The sequence below is a fragment of the Bos indicus genome, chromosome 12 (genome assembly GCF_029378745.1).
Source record: "Bos indicus isolate NIAB-ARS_2022 breed Sahiwal x Tharparkar chromosome 12, NIAB-ARS_B.indTharparkar_mat_pri_1.0, whole genome shotgun sequence".
Lineage (NCBI taxonomy): Eukaryota > Metazoa > Chordata > Mammalia > Artiodactyla > Bovidae > Bos > Bos indicus.
Genome location: NC_091771.1, coordinates 81,640,602 through 81,656,374, shown reverse-complemented (window position 1 = coordinate 81,656,374; position 15,773 = coordinate 81,640,602). Strand labels below are relative to the sequence as shown.

Genomic DNA, 15,773 nt, shown 5'->3' with positions numbered 1-15,773 from the left:
TCATCAGGCCGGGAGAGGAGGGAGGGGGTCGAACGGTGGGGCTGGGGCTGAGTGCCGGTGGTGGGGTGTGGGGGGTACTTCGAGAGGGGAACCGGCGGGGAGACTGCAGTGATACTGCCCTCCCCGGGCGGGTGCAAGCATCTCACTGGTGACGGGTCTGAAAGCACGTGGCTACGTCATGGAAAGCCAGTCTTTTCAATGCAAACTTCAACTCCTCCTCCCTTTAATGCCTGTAACTCACATCCGAGGCTGGGCGAGGAATCCGGAGGGGAGATTTTCCCCATGCTCACCGTTGTTGGAAACCGGCGGAGCGCGAGCCAGGAGCCAGGGGGTCCGTGGCGCTGTCTACCTACTACGACCAGCCTGCCCAAGCACCTCGATTTGCATCTTTTCTTCGTGGTGATTGAGAACTGCAGGTTTAATCCGATCCCACTGAGCACCGGCGATTGATTATTTAAAAAAAAAAAAAAAAAATCGACACAGAAGGGAGGCTGTGTCTTCGGCTGTCAGACTCGGAGGTGGTATCAGTGTGTGTGTGTGCTGGTGGTGGTTTTTTCTTTTCCTTTTCCTTTTTTTTTTTTCTTTTTTCTTTCTTTCTTTCCTTTTTCTTTTTTTTTAATCTTCTCTCCTAGGGACAACACAATGGCAGTCTTCTCTCAGTGAGACGAATCCTGCTCAGCCTCCTGCAGACTCACTCATCCTCATAGCGATCAAGTAAAAAGGCTATGGTTTTCTCTTCGGGGATCTTTTGTGCATTCCTGTTCTCCTTGATTAACTCTGCTCTCAGTTGGGATTTCTTTGCTTTTTTGTTTGTCTTCACGCTGAAAAAGGATTTTTTGGCCAACCCTTTGGTAATAATCCAGTGGTGATCAAGGGGGATAAAATCGTTCACCCTGGCCGAAAAAAAACAATCACTGAGAAGTCTCAAAGAAATACACCACGTGAGGGGAAAAAACTGGGAGAAGATCCGGAATATCATCGTTTTTCCTATGGTAAAACCGGTGCCCCTCTTCAGGAGAACTGATTTCAAATTATTATTATGCAACCACAAGGATCTCTTCTTTCTCAGGGTGTCTAAGCTGCTGGATTGCTTTTCGCCCAAATCAATGTGGTTTCTTTGGAACATTTTCAGCAAAGGAACGCATATGCTGCAGTGTCTTTGTGGCAAGAGTCTTAAGAAAAACAAGAACCCAACTGGTAAGCAAAACATGCATCATGTTATGTTTTTCCTCCTAATAACCTGTCTGTTGCTCACTGAGCTAGATCTGCAGTTCTGCTATGCAGGAAGGCAGGGGAGACAGCAAAGGACCAGGACAGTGTAGTGTATAGAGCTATTGCATGGATAAACAAGGAACAGCTGGATCCGCGTCTCTGAGCCCCCAAACCCGTGTCAGCATCCCTTGGCTGTGACACAATCCGTCACTTGGAGGGAGGAGGAAACTTTTTTTTAATTAATGTATCTGGTTGCCGATGTTTGGTGAAGTATTGAAGGGTTTATGGCTTAAGGTTTGGCCCGAGGCAGCTGAAGCTTCGTTCGTTGCCAGGAAAAAGAAGCCGAGAGCTTCGCCGACTCGTGCTGCAGGCTTCGGGGAGACCTAGCTCGGCTCCGAGAACCTGTTCGAGACTTTCTGATTAGCTTGCACAATATCCGCCACCCCATCACCTTTACCAAAGTAGAAGGGGCTCCCCCTCCCTCGCGGCCCCCGCCTCCCGCCCCCGTCTAGCTCGCCGTGCGGGAGTTTTAACTCCTTCTCCCGTTTTCTGCCTCCGACACCTCCTGTCACTAGGGACACTTGAGCGGGGCTCCTGTCGGGAGGGAACCCCACACCGAGCCGACGAGCCCGGTCTCTCCCTGTAATAAAGCAGTCTCCTCGCCCCGTGTCTGTGTCCCCCGGGTGGGATGCGCCTGCCCCGGGTCCCTGCTTCAGCCTCGCGGCGATCGTGCGCCCCCTTTCCAAAAGGCTCCAGCCGGGACACTTGCAGTACGTTACATAAGAAATGCAAATGCAGGTGATTCGGGGGAGTCGGGTCCCCGGGGCTCACTTCCCGGGATCTCAGTCTGAGGCGTTTGGGGGCGGCCGCGGACCTGTGGGCGAGCCGCCCTGGGGAGGCCATGCCGGAGGACTGCGTGGTGGTGGCGGCGGCGCGCGGGCGCGGCGGGTCCGAGAGCGCGAGCGCTGAAGGCGGTGGGGCGGGGGGAGCGCGGTGTCCCCCGGTTCGGCCCAGGTCGGGGAGGGACCCGGGGGCGGGAGGCCGGTGTTTGTGTCTGGGGGCCGTGTTGGGGGGCGGGGGCGGGGCCCTGGCCGTCCTGCCGCGGCAGCCCGGGGCGCCCGGGGCTCCTGACGCCGGCACTGCGGTGTAGTAGATCATGGCTTCCCGCGGGTACCCTGACACTGCGAGCTCCGCCGGGGGCGCGCTGGCTCCCGGAGCCCCGCCGGCCGGGCGGCAAGTGGAGGCCGCCTCCCTGCCTCCGGTGCTGGCTGATGCAGCGTAGCTGGGCGGCGCGAGAAGAGGGGGAGGGGGAGGAGGGGGAGGAGGGAGTAGAAGGGGAGGAGGGGGGGAGGAGGGGGGAGGAGGGGTGGGGAGGGGGGAGGAAGGCTGGGTGGGCGAGGATGGAGGGGTGGATGCGGAGGCTGGGTCCCCCTTGTTGCCCTCTGTGCTGCCAGTCCAGAGGGCAGGTGCTCGGATGCGGGGAGGACGCCTGGCAGTTGCCTTCTGCCGGGACCTTTGGGTGGCAGTTGAGAGAAGCTCTGGGCGGCGGGGTGCTGCAGTGGCTCCCTGCCTCCGACCTGGAGTTCTCAGCTCCCTGCTCTGTTTAGCTTGACCGGCTTTCTCTCCGTCCCCCTCTCCTCTTTCTCCACCACCCGCTCCATGCCCTGTCCTTCCACCCTCCTCTCTCTTAACTCCTCAGTATTTAGCAACTCTGAGATGGTACCACCATCCTGAGCATCACCCAAGGAGAAAGCAGTGTGGTCACCTCCCCAGCCGCATTTCCAATTGGGCGTTGAGCTGTGGGTACCCCGACCAAGCCGGCATCAGGCCCAACACTTGCTGATGGCCTGGTCATACCCAAATCTGCAACACTACCCTCTCCCAAGTTCACGCCAAGACCCTTGAGGCAAGGGTTACTCCCTCACACAGTCAAATCAGTGGTCTGTAAACCCTTGTGTCCAGTGAAAAGATTTATCTCCCTCTGAGAAAGGAATACTGTAAAAGCATTTCTTTGGACTTGGCCGTTTGTTATAGAGATCTAGAATCTGTCTCTCCATAGTGCTGAGAGTGGGCAGTAATTCAGCAGGGAACAGTAAGTTTCCTTACTGCCTTTTATAAATTTTTATTTTATTTTTTTGGTAAACAGTTTTACTGGAAACACTAATTTTCACCCATACACGATTCAAGATCTTTTCATTACACCTCTCCCACCCCACCCACTTTCATCTCTCTGGAATAAAGTAGATTTTTTTTTTTTTCTTTGCTTCAGAGGCGTTTTGGAAGGTGTCAAATAAAAGATGTTATTTTTAGAGCAATTTATTTTGCAGCTTATGAATGCTAAAGTACTTGGGTATGAGTTGATGGGTTAACTCCAACTGCGTCTAACAATGCCTCAACTACTTGAATAGGATAGTTTAAGTCTTAGAATGTCAGGGGTGAGAGCGCCAACCTGGGAGTTGCAGCATTTTGTAAATCGTTTTAAAAATGGGACTTTGATGTGTCACTCTATTTGTCTACCTTCTAAAGTTTTGCCTTCCTAGATGGAATCAAACCCTTGCCTAGCCATTCACTTTCATGATGGTAGCTGGTAAATTCTCTTTTCCTTCTGCTATTAACACGAGGCCTAAAATGGTTCTGATCCCAAGATAGCAGTATAACTAAGAAGTTAATTGGGTAATTAAAATAAAACAAAGACTAAAACCTTCTTAACTGTTAAAAACCAAAAAGAACAGATTGACTACTACCTATTATATTATCTTACATCTCAAATGAGGACAATTAACTGGTTTCAAACTAAGAAGCTTAGCAGAATACCTCCAAGTACCAGTACTAGGATCACGAATTTGCTGTCAAGACTTGTTATTAGAGGAATCTTTTTCTTTCTAATTTTTCCAAGTTATAAAGTAATTTACTGCTTATTCCCAGTGCTTTATCAACAAGTACAGAGTTTGCTCTGGGGTTCCTGAGAGAAATGTCAGAGTACTGCTATATAACCAGGTTGGTGTGGAAATAAGCAAATAATAGAGTCATAGACTTAAGGGCGTTTTATTCACCTACCCAAAAGTCACTGACTAGTGTTTAAATAAGAAGTGATAATTAAATAGGTTTTTACTGGTGGTTGTTTTTTATATAAAACTTAAATGGAGGAGAGCATGAAGAATGCATTTGTACAATATATGCTCTTTAAATTAAATTGCAATAGCTTGGATATTGGATAGGAAGTAAATTTACTGTCTACATAAAGACGTCCAATATCTCACAATATAGCTATTATCAGACACACACAGTCACACACACGTGGGTGTGCATGCCTCTGCTTAAATGTCCTACTTTCTCCTATTTTCCTAGGAGAGGAATAGCTATATGTTTAGAATAGATGTTACCTGCTTCAACTTTCACTGCATGAGTCATGCAAAGTGACTGTATTTTAGGCAGATCATTAAGTAGGGAATACTGAGTCCAAGGCACTTTTTTTGCCTGGAGGAGGGCTTGATCTGTTTGTTTAAACTCGTACTGATAGTTTGGACTGACCAATGTGTATCCCAGGCCAGTTTGGGAAATAATCTAGGTCACTAAACTTTGACCGATGGCTGCTAAGGAAATCAATACAGTTGGAAAAAAGAAGTCCACAATAAAGAGAAATAGGAAGGTCATGTCATGGATGTCTATTCAGATACATACTGTCCACCAGGCAAAGGAAGCCACAGATGTGCAAATATAGTAAATCCCCTACCTACGGATGACTTCCAAGAATTTGTTCGTAAGTCCAATTTGTTCGTAAGTCTGACAAAGTTAGCCTAGGTACTCAAGAACACAATCAGCTATATAGTATTGTCTGTAATAGGTTTATAGTACTTTTCACAGAAATAATACATAAAAAACAAAGTACAGTACAACAGCTGGCACACAGGAGCTGGCATTGCGTGAATGAACAGGTAAGAAGAGTTACTGATATGAGAAGGGAGAGGAGGCGAGAGATGGTAGAGCTGAAGGATTTTCAGCCATAGGAGACAGAGTGTGCAGTGAGCACATGTGCTCAGTTGCTGAGTCGTTTCCAACTCTTTGAGACCCCAGAGAGGAGACAGAGGGCGAGCTGCAACTGCACAGACAGGTTCTGGTTCCTTGCTGGATTCAATTCTGCCAACCCTCTTAGAAAAATGATCCAGTGATGTCTGGGTACAACCTGGGCTTGAAATAAAGATACTGTACTATTGTACTCTGTACAGTACTGTATAGTTAAGTACACAAAACGCAAACAATTGTAGAGGGTGCGTGCACATGACTATCTCCACCAGACACACGAACAAACATGACTGGACATGGGAATGCATCTTAGAAAGTTTGCAACATGAAGGGTCATATACAGGGGACTTATGTATAGCTACTCCCACACACAAATTTCCATGGCTTGGTGGATTTTGGAAAGCACAGATTTTAAGAAAAATTTGTAACTAGAGGTAATTTTATCAGGGGCCAGTGCTAGCAGCAAGGAGGGTATGAAGCGGGTGCCCTAGATTTAGTTCTGCAAAGCGCATTTAGAAAATTGACAAACTCGTGGCCTTGAGTTTCCTCTTCAAAACTCACTCTCTCTGCTGTGTAACTTTGAGATGAAACAAGCAGGGCTTGGTAGAAGTCATTGTCACTTTCTATTTCCTCCTTTTTAAGGGTGTCTTCCAGCTTTGCTTTTGCCATTTACTAAGCTGTTTTAGGTGCCAAAAACATCTGGTGTGCCACTGTTACTCATGTAAATATATGCTAGTCTTTTAAAGCTAATTGCTTTACATCTGGGGAGGTCATGCCTTTGGGAAGTGAGAAAATAAGAAGAGGGAGAAGAAAAAAAGAGTGAGCATTTTTCACTTCTTCTCCTGCACCTGCCGACTCATCCTAGGTTCCCGTAGAGCTGGGTGAGCCACTAATGGGCCATAACCTCTGCATTTCTAAACACAGAGCAGATATAGTATGGAGACAGCAGATTCGGACTGCATGGCTGGAACACCAAACAGATGTCAGGCCCTTCTCCTTCTCATATGCTTGCCTTCAGAGTGGGATTCCATGGATTGGGTTGCCCAAAAATTTCATTTGGGTTTTTTTTTTGGTAGGATCTTATGGAAAAACTTCAAACTTTTTGGCCAACCCAATAACACCAGTTGACCTTGGGCTCCATCCAGGAAGCTTTAGTTACTGAAGTAGCAAAATGAGTTTTGCAGGCAGTGGCACTTCATGAACCAACGATTCAATGTTTGTTAGGCTTCCAAGTATTGACTTGTTGGGAGTGTTGTGTTTTTGCATTATGTTTGCTTTAATTTCTATCCAAGTTAACAAGTGTGAAACCAAACGCATGATCATCTGAACTTGGTTTTAACAATGGAGCTCACTTTAGCTGTACCTATATCCAGCCTGTTCTCAACACAGGCAGCATCCATAACCAAGCACATTCCCTCAAACGATGCACTGCTCTCAGAAGGTGTGAAAGCTGATTCTATATTTCACATTTCCCACGCGGAACCACTCCTTTAAAAACGTTCAAACCCAGTCTTCCATATTTTAGCAACACAAACATTGAGGACTTTTGTGAAGCATTTTTATAAATGTGGTAACAAGGACAATCACTGAAGTTTTTGCTCCTTTGTACATTCTGGCATCATAACTCACTCAATTGACTCATAAGCTTTCTTTAAATATGTAGATGTCTCAAAATGGAAGCCTTTATTCAAAATAGTTTCTTATGCCTTAAGGGGAAACAGTCGGGATGTTTAAACAGTATATTTGAAGCTCTTCTATTAAGTTTTAAATGAGACATTGCATTGTGTCTATATTCTTAAAACCTTTGAGCCCAACTTAGTACTACCTACAGGAGGGACAGTGGGTCAGGGAAATACCTACTGACATGTCTAGCTGCCTAATGCCATAGTCTGTGCTGTGTTTCTTGGGGTTTTAGATTGTGTACCATGTGCTATATTTAGTTATAAGAGTTGAACCTGAGGACAGAAAGGCAGGGAATTGCCTCAAGATTTCTCAGTTCCTTTGTGTGCCTCCAGAAAGGCACTTTTCTGCTGTTCTGCTTTTGAAGACCAGGTATGTCTTGATGTTTTCCCTGTATAGTTCTGTAGTTGGTACAAACTCATTTTTTTTTTTTTTTCTTTTTTCGCTTTGGCCAGAAGTAAAAGGAAGAATGATGAAGGGTAGAGAAGTTTAACGGAGGAATTCTTAGGGTCTTCCTAAACATGAAAGCAAAAAGGAGGTATGCTGCAGACAAGTTTTACAGGGAACCTTTAAGTTTTTATCTAACCTACTAACACCATCTAAGAAAGTCACCTAACAACTGTCAAGCACTACTGCCTTTATCATTGTTCCCTGACAAAAACTCGTTGTGACAGATCACAGGTTTTCAATACATTTTAAATGAATAGTGAAAAACAGGGTTCCTTGAGAAAGTGAACTGTGGGACTGTAACTGCCAGTATCATACAATTTACTTGGTTAAGTTCACTTGATGCTTACTTCTTTCCAAAAGTGCCAACCAAGAATTTGGCCTCTAAATGATAAAACAAGGAAGGAAAAAGCTGTTAATGGCTTTCTGACCCTTCATCCCAGGGCATCCTGAAACATGGTTTGCAATATTCCCCGGGGCCCACATTTTCTCATGCCCTTATGCTAAATCTCAAAACTTCAGACCTTCCTTAAACACATAAGCCCAAGAGCTAAGTCCTGAACATTCACTGGAAGGACTGATGCTGAAGCTGAAACTCCAATACTTTGGCCATTTGATGCGAAGAACTGACTCTTTGGAAAAGATCCCGATGCTGGGAACGATTGAGGGCAGGAGGAGATGGGGACGACAGAGGATGGATGGTTGGATGGCATCACGGACTCAATGGACAAGAGTGTGAGTAGACACCGGGAGCTGGTGATGGACAGGGAGGCCTGGCATACTGCAGTCCATGGGGTCGCAAAGAGTTGGACACGAACTGAACTGAGCGACTGAACTGAATTGACGGGCATACACCGGTTCTGACCCGCTCAGCCTTTAAATAACAAGTGTTAGGGCACCCTTTGGTTCCCTCTGTAGAAGCCCGCTTCATTTTCTTTTCTAAGCTTTAATATGCTCCTTAAAGAGCAAAGCATTCGGCAAAACAGTTGAGTGAATTTGAATCCTCTTTTTCATTTCCGAGGTTCCTCTGAAGACGGCACTCTCCCATGCGGCACGTTTTTGTTCTTGAGGGGACAGTCCCTAAACCAGCAGCCTCGAGTTTCACTTGCTGGGAAAGGAGGCGCCCCTACCCGGTTCGCTCTTTCCCGTTTTTTAAGCCGTCATCTGCAAACTCCTGTTTTCCCCACAACCACACTCAGCTACTCGGCTTCCGCCCCCCGGAGCCACCATCAAAGGCACGACTGGGCCGAGCTCCCGCCTCCAGAGCAGCGAGTGGACCCCAAGAGTTCTCTGCCACCGCCAACCCGGCCACCTCAGCCTCCAGGAGACGAGCCCCTTGGGTATCTGGCCGGACCGGGGTCGGAGTCGGCCTCATGGAACCCTGGAGAGAGTGGAGGGGCAGGCAGGCGACGCGTGGCCTTAGTCCACCACGACCCGCGGGCAGCCAGAGCCCTGGGGGCCGGCCACAGCGCGCGCGCTTCCTCAGAGCGCCCAGGGCTCGGCTACGCAATGCGGTGGAAGCGGCCCGTCCGAGCCGCCGTACCGCGAGACGTTTCCGTTGCCACAGAGATGACCTCCGACCCTGGGGCGTCTCTGGGGGGAGGAGGGCTTGGCGGTCGGCGCAGCCGTTGCTATGGAAACCACGTGGCCGGAAGCGGCGGTGTGGGCGATACTGGACGCGCGTGCCAGACCGGCAGTCTGACGCCGGCGCGTGTCTTTGCGGGATACCCCAGGATCGGCTACCACGCGCGCGTCCCCGTGCGCCCCCGGATCCGGAGGACGGCGAGGGAGTGTGGTCCCGGCGCACAGGTGGCCGCCTTCACCCGAGGCGCCCGGGCGTTCAGAGGAAAAAGGGCTGGGAGGCAGGAAGGAGCTAACTTGCTGGCTGAGGCGCCCAAGTTCAGGAGTGGGAGAGGATGAGCCCAGTCCCCACTCGACATGGGCAGACCCGCTGGCTCCCTTAGTTCTCCCGTCCTCAGTCTCCTCACCTGCAGTGTATGCTGTTGTTGAGTCGCTCAGTCGGGTCAACTCTTTGCAGCCCCATGGACTGCAGCACATCAGGCTTCCCTGTCCTTCCTTCACCATCTCCCAGACTTTACTGAAACTCTTGTCCATTAAGTCCGTGAGGCCATCCAGCCATCTCATCCTCTGTCACGCCCCAACCTCCTCCTGCCTCTAATCTTTCCCAGCATCAGGATCTTTTACAGTGAGTTGGCTCTTTGCATCAGGTGGCCAAAGGATTGGCGCTTCAGGGTCAGTGCTTTCAATGAATATCCAATGAATATTGCCCCTGCAATCCTTGGGCACTGATTAAAATAGTCTCAAGTCAGTTGCAGTTCTCACATGCCAAGCCTCTTGTCATTTTTCCACCCAATCCGGATTCTGAATGAACTTTACCCTCTTCCTCCTGTCTCTCCTGGTCTATGTTGAGTATATTTTAAGTTGTAGTTTAAATTTGAGATCAGAGATGGAAGGTCACCTTCAGGCTCATGATTGACCTTTTAGAGGTGTGGCGGCTCCCTCATGTTGGAAGAGCCGGTTTTGAGTTGTAGAGATAGCGCGTCTCCCAGCTTTGATATTTGGAAGAAGAAAAGCTTTGTACTTCACTGGTGACACCACCAAGAGCTCTTTTTGCATCTTACAGACTTGTGTGGTTGGTGCTCAAACAGATGGCATTCCTTTATATCTATTGTATTCCCCAGATGTCTTTTCCTTCAGTCTCAACATTTTTTGGAGAGGACTCGGCCTACGTTGTCTTGTTTTTCCTTCTGTTATTCTGAACTATTGGGAAAAATCTCAAGCATTTTCAAATCTTAAAACACACACACACACACACACACACACACACACACACACACACAAAACTTCACTGTAAATTTAAAAGTTGAATAAGACTATTTTGAGGGTATGATAAGGCAGGCTCCCCGCTTTATAAAAGAACGCTAGACCCAAATTATGTTTCTGGCAGATGGAGTAGGTTAAGGTTCCCTGCTCAGATGGCTTTACACTTTTAAAAGACATTTGTTGGCCTAGTTTCCAGTCTTTTAACCTTTTTTCTCCCATCTTATGATAATATCCTCCTTGAAGTTTGCTTTTCAAAGAATTGGTCATCAGTTCCTCAAGAAAACTGGGTAGACTATTTATATCTCAAGACACAGGGAAAGAATGTAAGATCCTTCAAGAAGGACTTTTGTTTCCTAAATCCAGGATTTTGTAATACCTACCAGTGTAGGGGAGATGTGGGGATAGCTAAAACGGATAGGTGGACTTTGAATTGCTTCATGGGCTGCATTTCTGTTCTTTTAAGAACTCAGTTTCTGAAACAAGGAATAGTTTTGAATTCCTCAAAGAATTGTGTTACAACTTTTATGACATCAAAGAGCTGATCACTCATTGGACTACGTTATCTTCTGTTTGCTGCTTTGGAGCCGGGAGAAGCTCTTCAACTAACATGGAAATAAAAAGATTTCTGTGTACTAGACTTAGAGCTGTCTGTTTCAGAAGATCTTTCTTTCCTTCTGAGTTCATAGTTTCACTTAGCTTAGGGGTAGTGGTAGTAGTAGCAGTAGTGTGTGTGTGTGCATGCGCACATGCGCGTGCAAGCCCATGTTTGGTTATGTCTGACTCTTTGCGACTCCATGGACCGTAGCCCACCTGCCAGGCTTCTCTGTCCATGGAATTTTCCAGGCACAAATACTGGAGTGGGTTGCCATTTCCTCCTCCAAGTGATCTTCTGGACCCAGGGATCAAATCCACGTCTCCTGAGTCTCCTTCATTGGCAGGCAGATTCTTTACCCTTGAGCCACCTGGGAAGCCTAACTTGGGGGAGGAGTCCTTGAAAAAGTTCTTATCAGGCTCTGAATGTCAGATTTCAGTCTGGCCCACTTCTCACTGTAGAGCTATTTTAAATAAAAAAAAAGATTTTTTCTAATATCTTGTCAGGTTTCAGTTGAGACAAATGGTAAATATTCCTGGCAGTAATGAAAAACTTGTTGGATTCTAAGAAGTGTCCCCAAAGAATGTGCAAAAGGTCCCACCCTCCCAAGATCCGGAGCCACATCCAAAGACAGCCAAAGAAAGCCTCGGTCATCAGGACATTAACTGAAGTGGAGTTAATGGAGTTGCACCTGGAGTGGAGTTGCACATGGAGTGCAACCTACATTTCTGTCCGACCATGTTTTGAGGACCCTCAGTCTGATGGTTCCCAGGCTGAGTTCTCGGAACCTGAAATGAGACAAACAAGAAGCCAATAGCTGTTGCTGGAAGAGAAGGGATCAATAACCAGTGGGGCTTGGAGAGGAAGAAACTGTGAGATTTTCTCTTCCTTTCTCAACCGGGCACTGAGATCCAGGAGAACTGAGTGTGGTAAGAATTCTTCGGCAGTCTTACCAGTTTTGTCAGGCTCCAGAACAAGTGGGGTTTAAAGCAGAGTGTAAGTCTGGTATCTATGAATTTGTGGAGGTTGTTCATTAATTTTAACTTGAGTTTCCCACAGGCTGCTCAAGGGAATAACTAGTATCGGTTTACTGGTTTCCTGGAGAAGCCCTTGGAGTCCTGTTAGTTCCGAGAGGGGCCCATTTGGGGGCCATCTTTCAAGGGTATGTGTGGGGGCATGTGTAAGGTCACTAATTTGTTTTGTTTATGGTTTTGTCGTTTCTTCAGAGTGGAGAGGCAATTCAGATAGAGGATGGGTAGACGGTGAGGACTGACGTGGAGGATAGAGGGGAGTAAAGGGTCTTACAGTCTTCTGTTTTACGTACCTCTTGTGTCATTAGATTTTCATTAGCCATTTTCAGTGAATCTTTCAATTAAGCTATTTTGGACTCTTGACAATTTTGGAAATACTGTGGAAAAATCTTTGTGTGGAGCTGGGTTGAAGGTAAGAACTGCCAGAGAGGAAGCGGGGAAGTCGAAAATAAGGCAGACACAGGGGCTGGAGAGGAAGTGGAGTCCATGTAATCTCCGTGGCCAGTTTGAATTTGGGAAGGGACAAGAGGGAGGCATCTAGGATGTTCTGACCAAGGTTTAAATGGTTTGGACGATTCCTTTTGATTCTGAGCTACTGACCATTTGCCAATAAAACACCCCTGTCTCCTTGAAACACAGAGCAAAACTTGCCTCTCTCCAGACTGTTTACATTCAAGAGGCTGTGGTAACTTTCAATGGCAAGTAGGAAACTTTGACAAGTTTTCCCATCTAGATCATAGTTTGAATGGGCAGTTCTTGGGAGAGTTGCTCTGGGTTAAAGAGTTCATTTTCTTGACTCCAAAGTCCATAGGGATGAAAAAATAATGCCTTACAATAAAGATAAGTCAAAGGTTTTTTTTTGTTTTTGTTTTTTCAAAGATGTTATACAGTTCTTTGTTGATAGTTGATGCTTTTGTGCACAATACTTTGTTCCATTTGGGGAGTCAAATAATAGTTAAAAGCCAATTTCCCAGATTATTCAGGTCTGGCAAGAAAAAGGAAGAGTGAACTTCACTGAATATACATACATAGGTTTGTGCACCTGCATCTTGGATAGAAATGTAGTTGTAATTAAAATGTCTGTTTTTGCCCCATAACATAATTGTGTTGTCTGCACAATTAGAGTGGATCAGTGAAGTGTGTGGTAGCCTCTACTGAAATGCTGCCTCTTTCTTAGATAAAGTGTAGTTTGAGAGGGATTGTAATCTCTGATTTTCCCACTTCCTGTGTGGAGCACATGACAGACTTTAAAAAAAGAAGACGTGAGTGGATTTTTTACCAGCTGGGCCATCAGGGCAGCTCCGAAAATAAGAAGGCTCTAAGGCTAAAACAGTTGTAGGGTTTTTGTTTTTTTCTTAAATAGCCACTTATTTGAAAGTCTGAAACTCATCTTTCTTGGTTGTGTTTCTGTTGTAATCCAGGTGTTACCATTTGAAAGCAAAGAAAGGGCTTTGTTTGCCTGGAGGCCTGAGTCACTTTCTAAATTAAACAGGCAGTAGTTACCAAAGGCTCTGCCTCAACATTTTCCTGGGGGAGGGGGCAGCTTGAAAACAGTTGACCCAGTCTGCTCTTTCCTCCTTTATTATCCAATGACTTGTTTCCTAGAAATTCACTTTTTCCATCATCTTAATTAGCTTTTCTTTTACATTTAAACTTCCCACCCAAATGCCAGTTAAGTGGCGCAAAATCCCTCATATATCAGACATGTAATAATAAATATAAAATATTGGAAATACTTCTTAATAGAATGGCTTCTAAATGTTAGAAATACCTTCATGATATAGCAACACATTAAAAAATAAATTTTAAAACAGAAATTTGTGGGATCATGATTGTTTACTTATTTTACCTTTCCTAATTATATTTCTTTTAAATTTTTATTTTTTATATTTGTTGATGCTGTTTATCATTTTTTAGTTGGAATTATATTTCCTTTAAAGGTCTTGGGAATGATCTTAAACCACACCGTGCATAGGGGTTTCTGGCCCCCCATGGCGCATGGCCCTTTTCCTGGAAAGGTGCTGAACGTGCTCTCCTCTGCAGAGCAGGAGCCCGGGCCGCTCTGTCCCCGTCGCTTCAGTAAACTGCTTTTCCATCACCAAGGATCCCGCCCGTTCTCCCAGTATTTGTACCCGCATACCCGAGATTTTGTCCTCACATCTTTCTTTCCTTTACTTGTGTCTTTCAAAAGGTTCGTCGTCAATTTAACTCTTCAGGCAAGGTTGGGATTAGTATATTATACAACTGGCTTTTCAACTTTGACGTATATTACCATAAGGGGGAAAAAGGGCAAAAAATATCAACAGTACAGTTGTCAGACAGTAAATGAGACACATCAGTCTGAACTTGAGATATTTTTCCAAAGTAGCACTTGTTTGACTATAATGTTTTTCTTTCTGGGCTTCAAATAACATGTTAGAAAAAACTGTGATGTGTATCTGTGGCTTTAATGGATTATATACTTAAACAATTTGGGAGTATTATTATTATCAATATAATTATTACACCTAATATTTCCAATAATGATAGTCTATACTTACTAGATTTTTAAAAAACATATTACTCTTTTATTTTAACTGATATATCCTGAATTACTCTGAATCCTGTATTAATATTTGTGCTCTCTGTAATAATAAAAATAATCTTTATAGGGTGCATTCTCTGTACTAGATATTTTATTTATATTACCTAATTTAGTCCTCAGAACCATAGGTAGGAACTTTTCTTACATTTATCTGATAAAGGGTGAAGATCAGGCATGAAGAGTTTAAGGAATTTATCTGATGCTACTCAGCTAGCTGGAGAAGGCAATGGCACTCCACTCCAGTACTCTTGCCTGGAAAATCCCATGGATGGAGGAGCCTGGTGGCCTGCAGTCCATGGGGTCGCTAAGAGTCGGACACGACTGAACGACTTCACTTTCACTTTTCACTTTCATGCATTGGAGAAGGAAACGGCAACCCACTCCAGTGTTCTTGCCTGGAGAATCCCAGGGACGGGGAGCCTGGTGGGCTGCCGTCTATGGGGTCGCACAGAGTCAGTCACAACTGAAGAGACGTAGCAGCAGCAGCAGCGCTCAGCTAGCAGTTGAAACACAAGCAGTCTTTCTCTAGAGGTGTCGTCTTAAATCCTTATATTGCAGCCACCGATTAAAGGCAGGTTCAAAGGGTATACATGAGAGTGGCTGGTATTGTCTCCGTGTCTCTGTGAATCATTCTATCTTGAAACTAAAGGGGAATGCAACATATTCAGTGTTTGGATATTTAGAATTTGTAGTGCTTTTTTTTTTTTAAATTGAGCATAATTTACATACATTAAAATGCACAGCTCTTTACAGTAGAGTTTGATATCTTTGACTATTGTGTGTATTTTTGTGCCAACCACCCTACTGAAGATCTAGAGTGTTCTCATCACCCCAGAAACCTCATTCTCTATTCCCACCCATGCCTCCTGTGAGAGGCAGCCCGATCTACTCTCTCTGACTTTACCTTAGCCTAGAGCCTCAGATGGCTTCCCTCGGTGGTTCAGTGGGTAAAGAACCTGCCTGCCGATGCAGGAGATATAAGAGATAGGAGTTTGATCGCTGGATCGGGAAGATCCCCTGGAGAAGGAAATGGCAACCCACTCCAGTATTCTTGTCTGGAAAATTCTATGGACAGAGGAGCCTGGTGGGCTACAGTCCATGGGGTCCCAAAGACTCGGAAACGATTGAGTGGGCATGTGCGCACACACATACACACACACACACAGCCTCAGGTGATCAAATCCTGGAATCCTCGTGCCCTTGAGCCTGTGCTTTTCACTTGTTGACTTTGAGGTTTGCCTGTACCATCGCATGTGAGATGTATAGACCTCTCACTTGTTGACTTTGAGATTTGCCTGTACCATAGCATGTGAGATGTGTAGACCTCAATGTGGTAACTTCTGTTTTCTTTTGTGAACTA

At 45.8% G+C, this 15,773-nt stretch overlaps 1 protein-coding gene across 1 annotated transcript in view; it reads left to right on the top strand.

The window, feature by feature from the left end:
* The first annotated feature begins 203 nt into the window (after positions 1-203).
* FGF14 (fibroblast growth factor 14) overlaps positions 204-15,773 on the top strand; it is a 634,217-nt gene continuing 618,647 nt past the window's right edge. Inside the window, exon 1 of the mRNA XM_070800451.1 lies at positions 204-1,197. Coding sequence (XP_070656552.1) covers positions 990-1,197 — 208 coding nt within the window. The 5' untranslated portion in view covers positions 204-989. The remainder of the gene's footprint in view (positions 1,198-15,773) is intronic.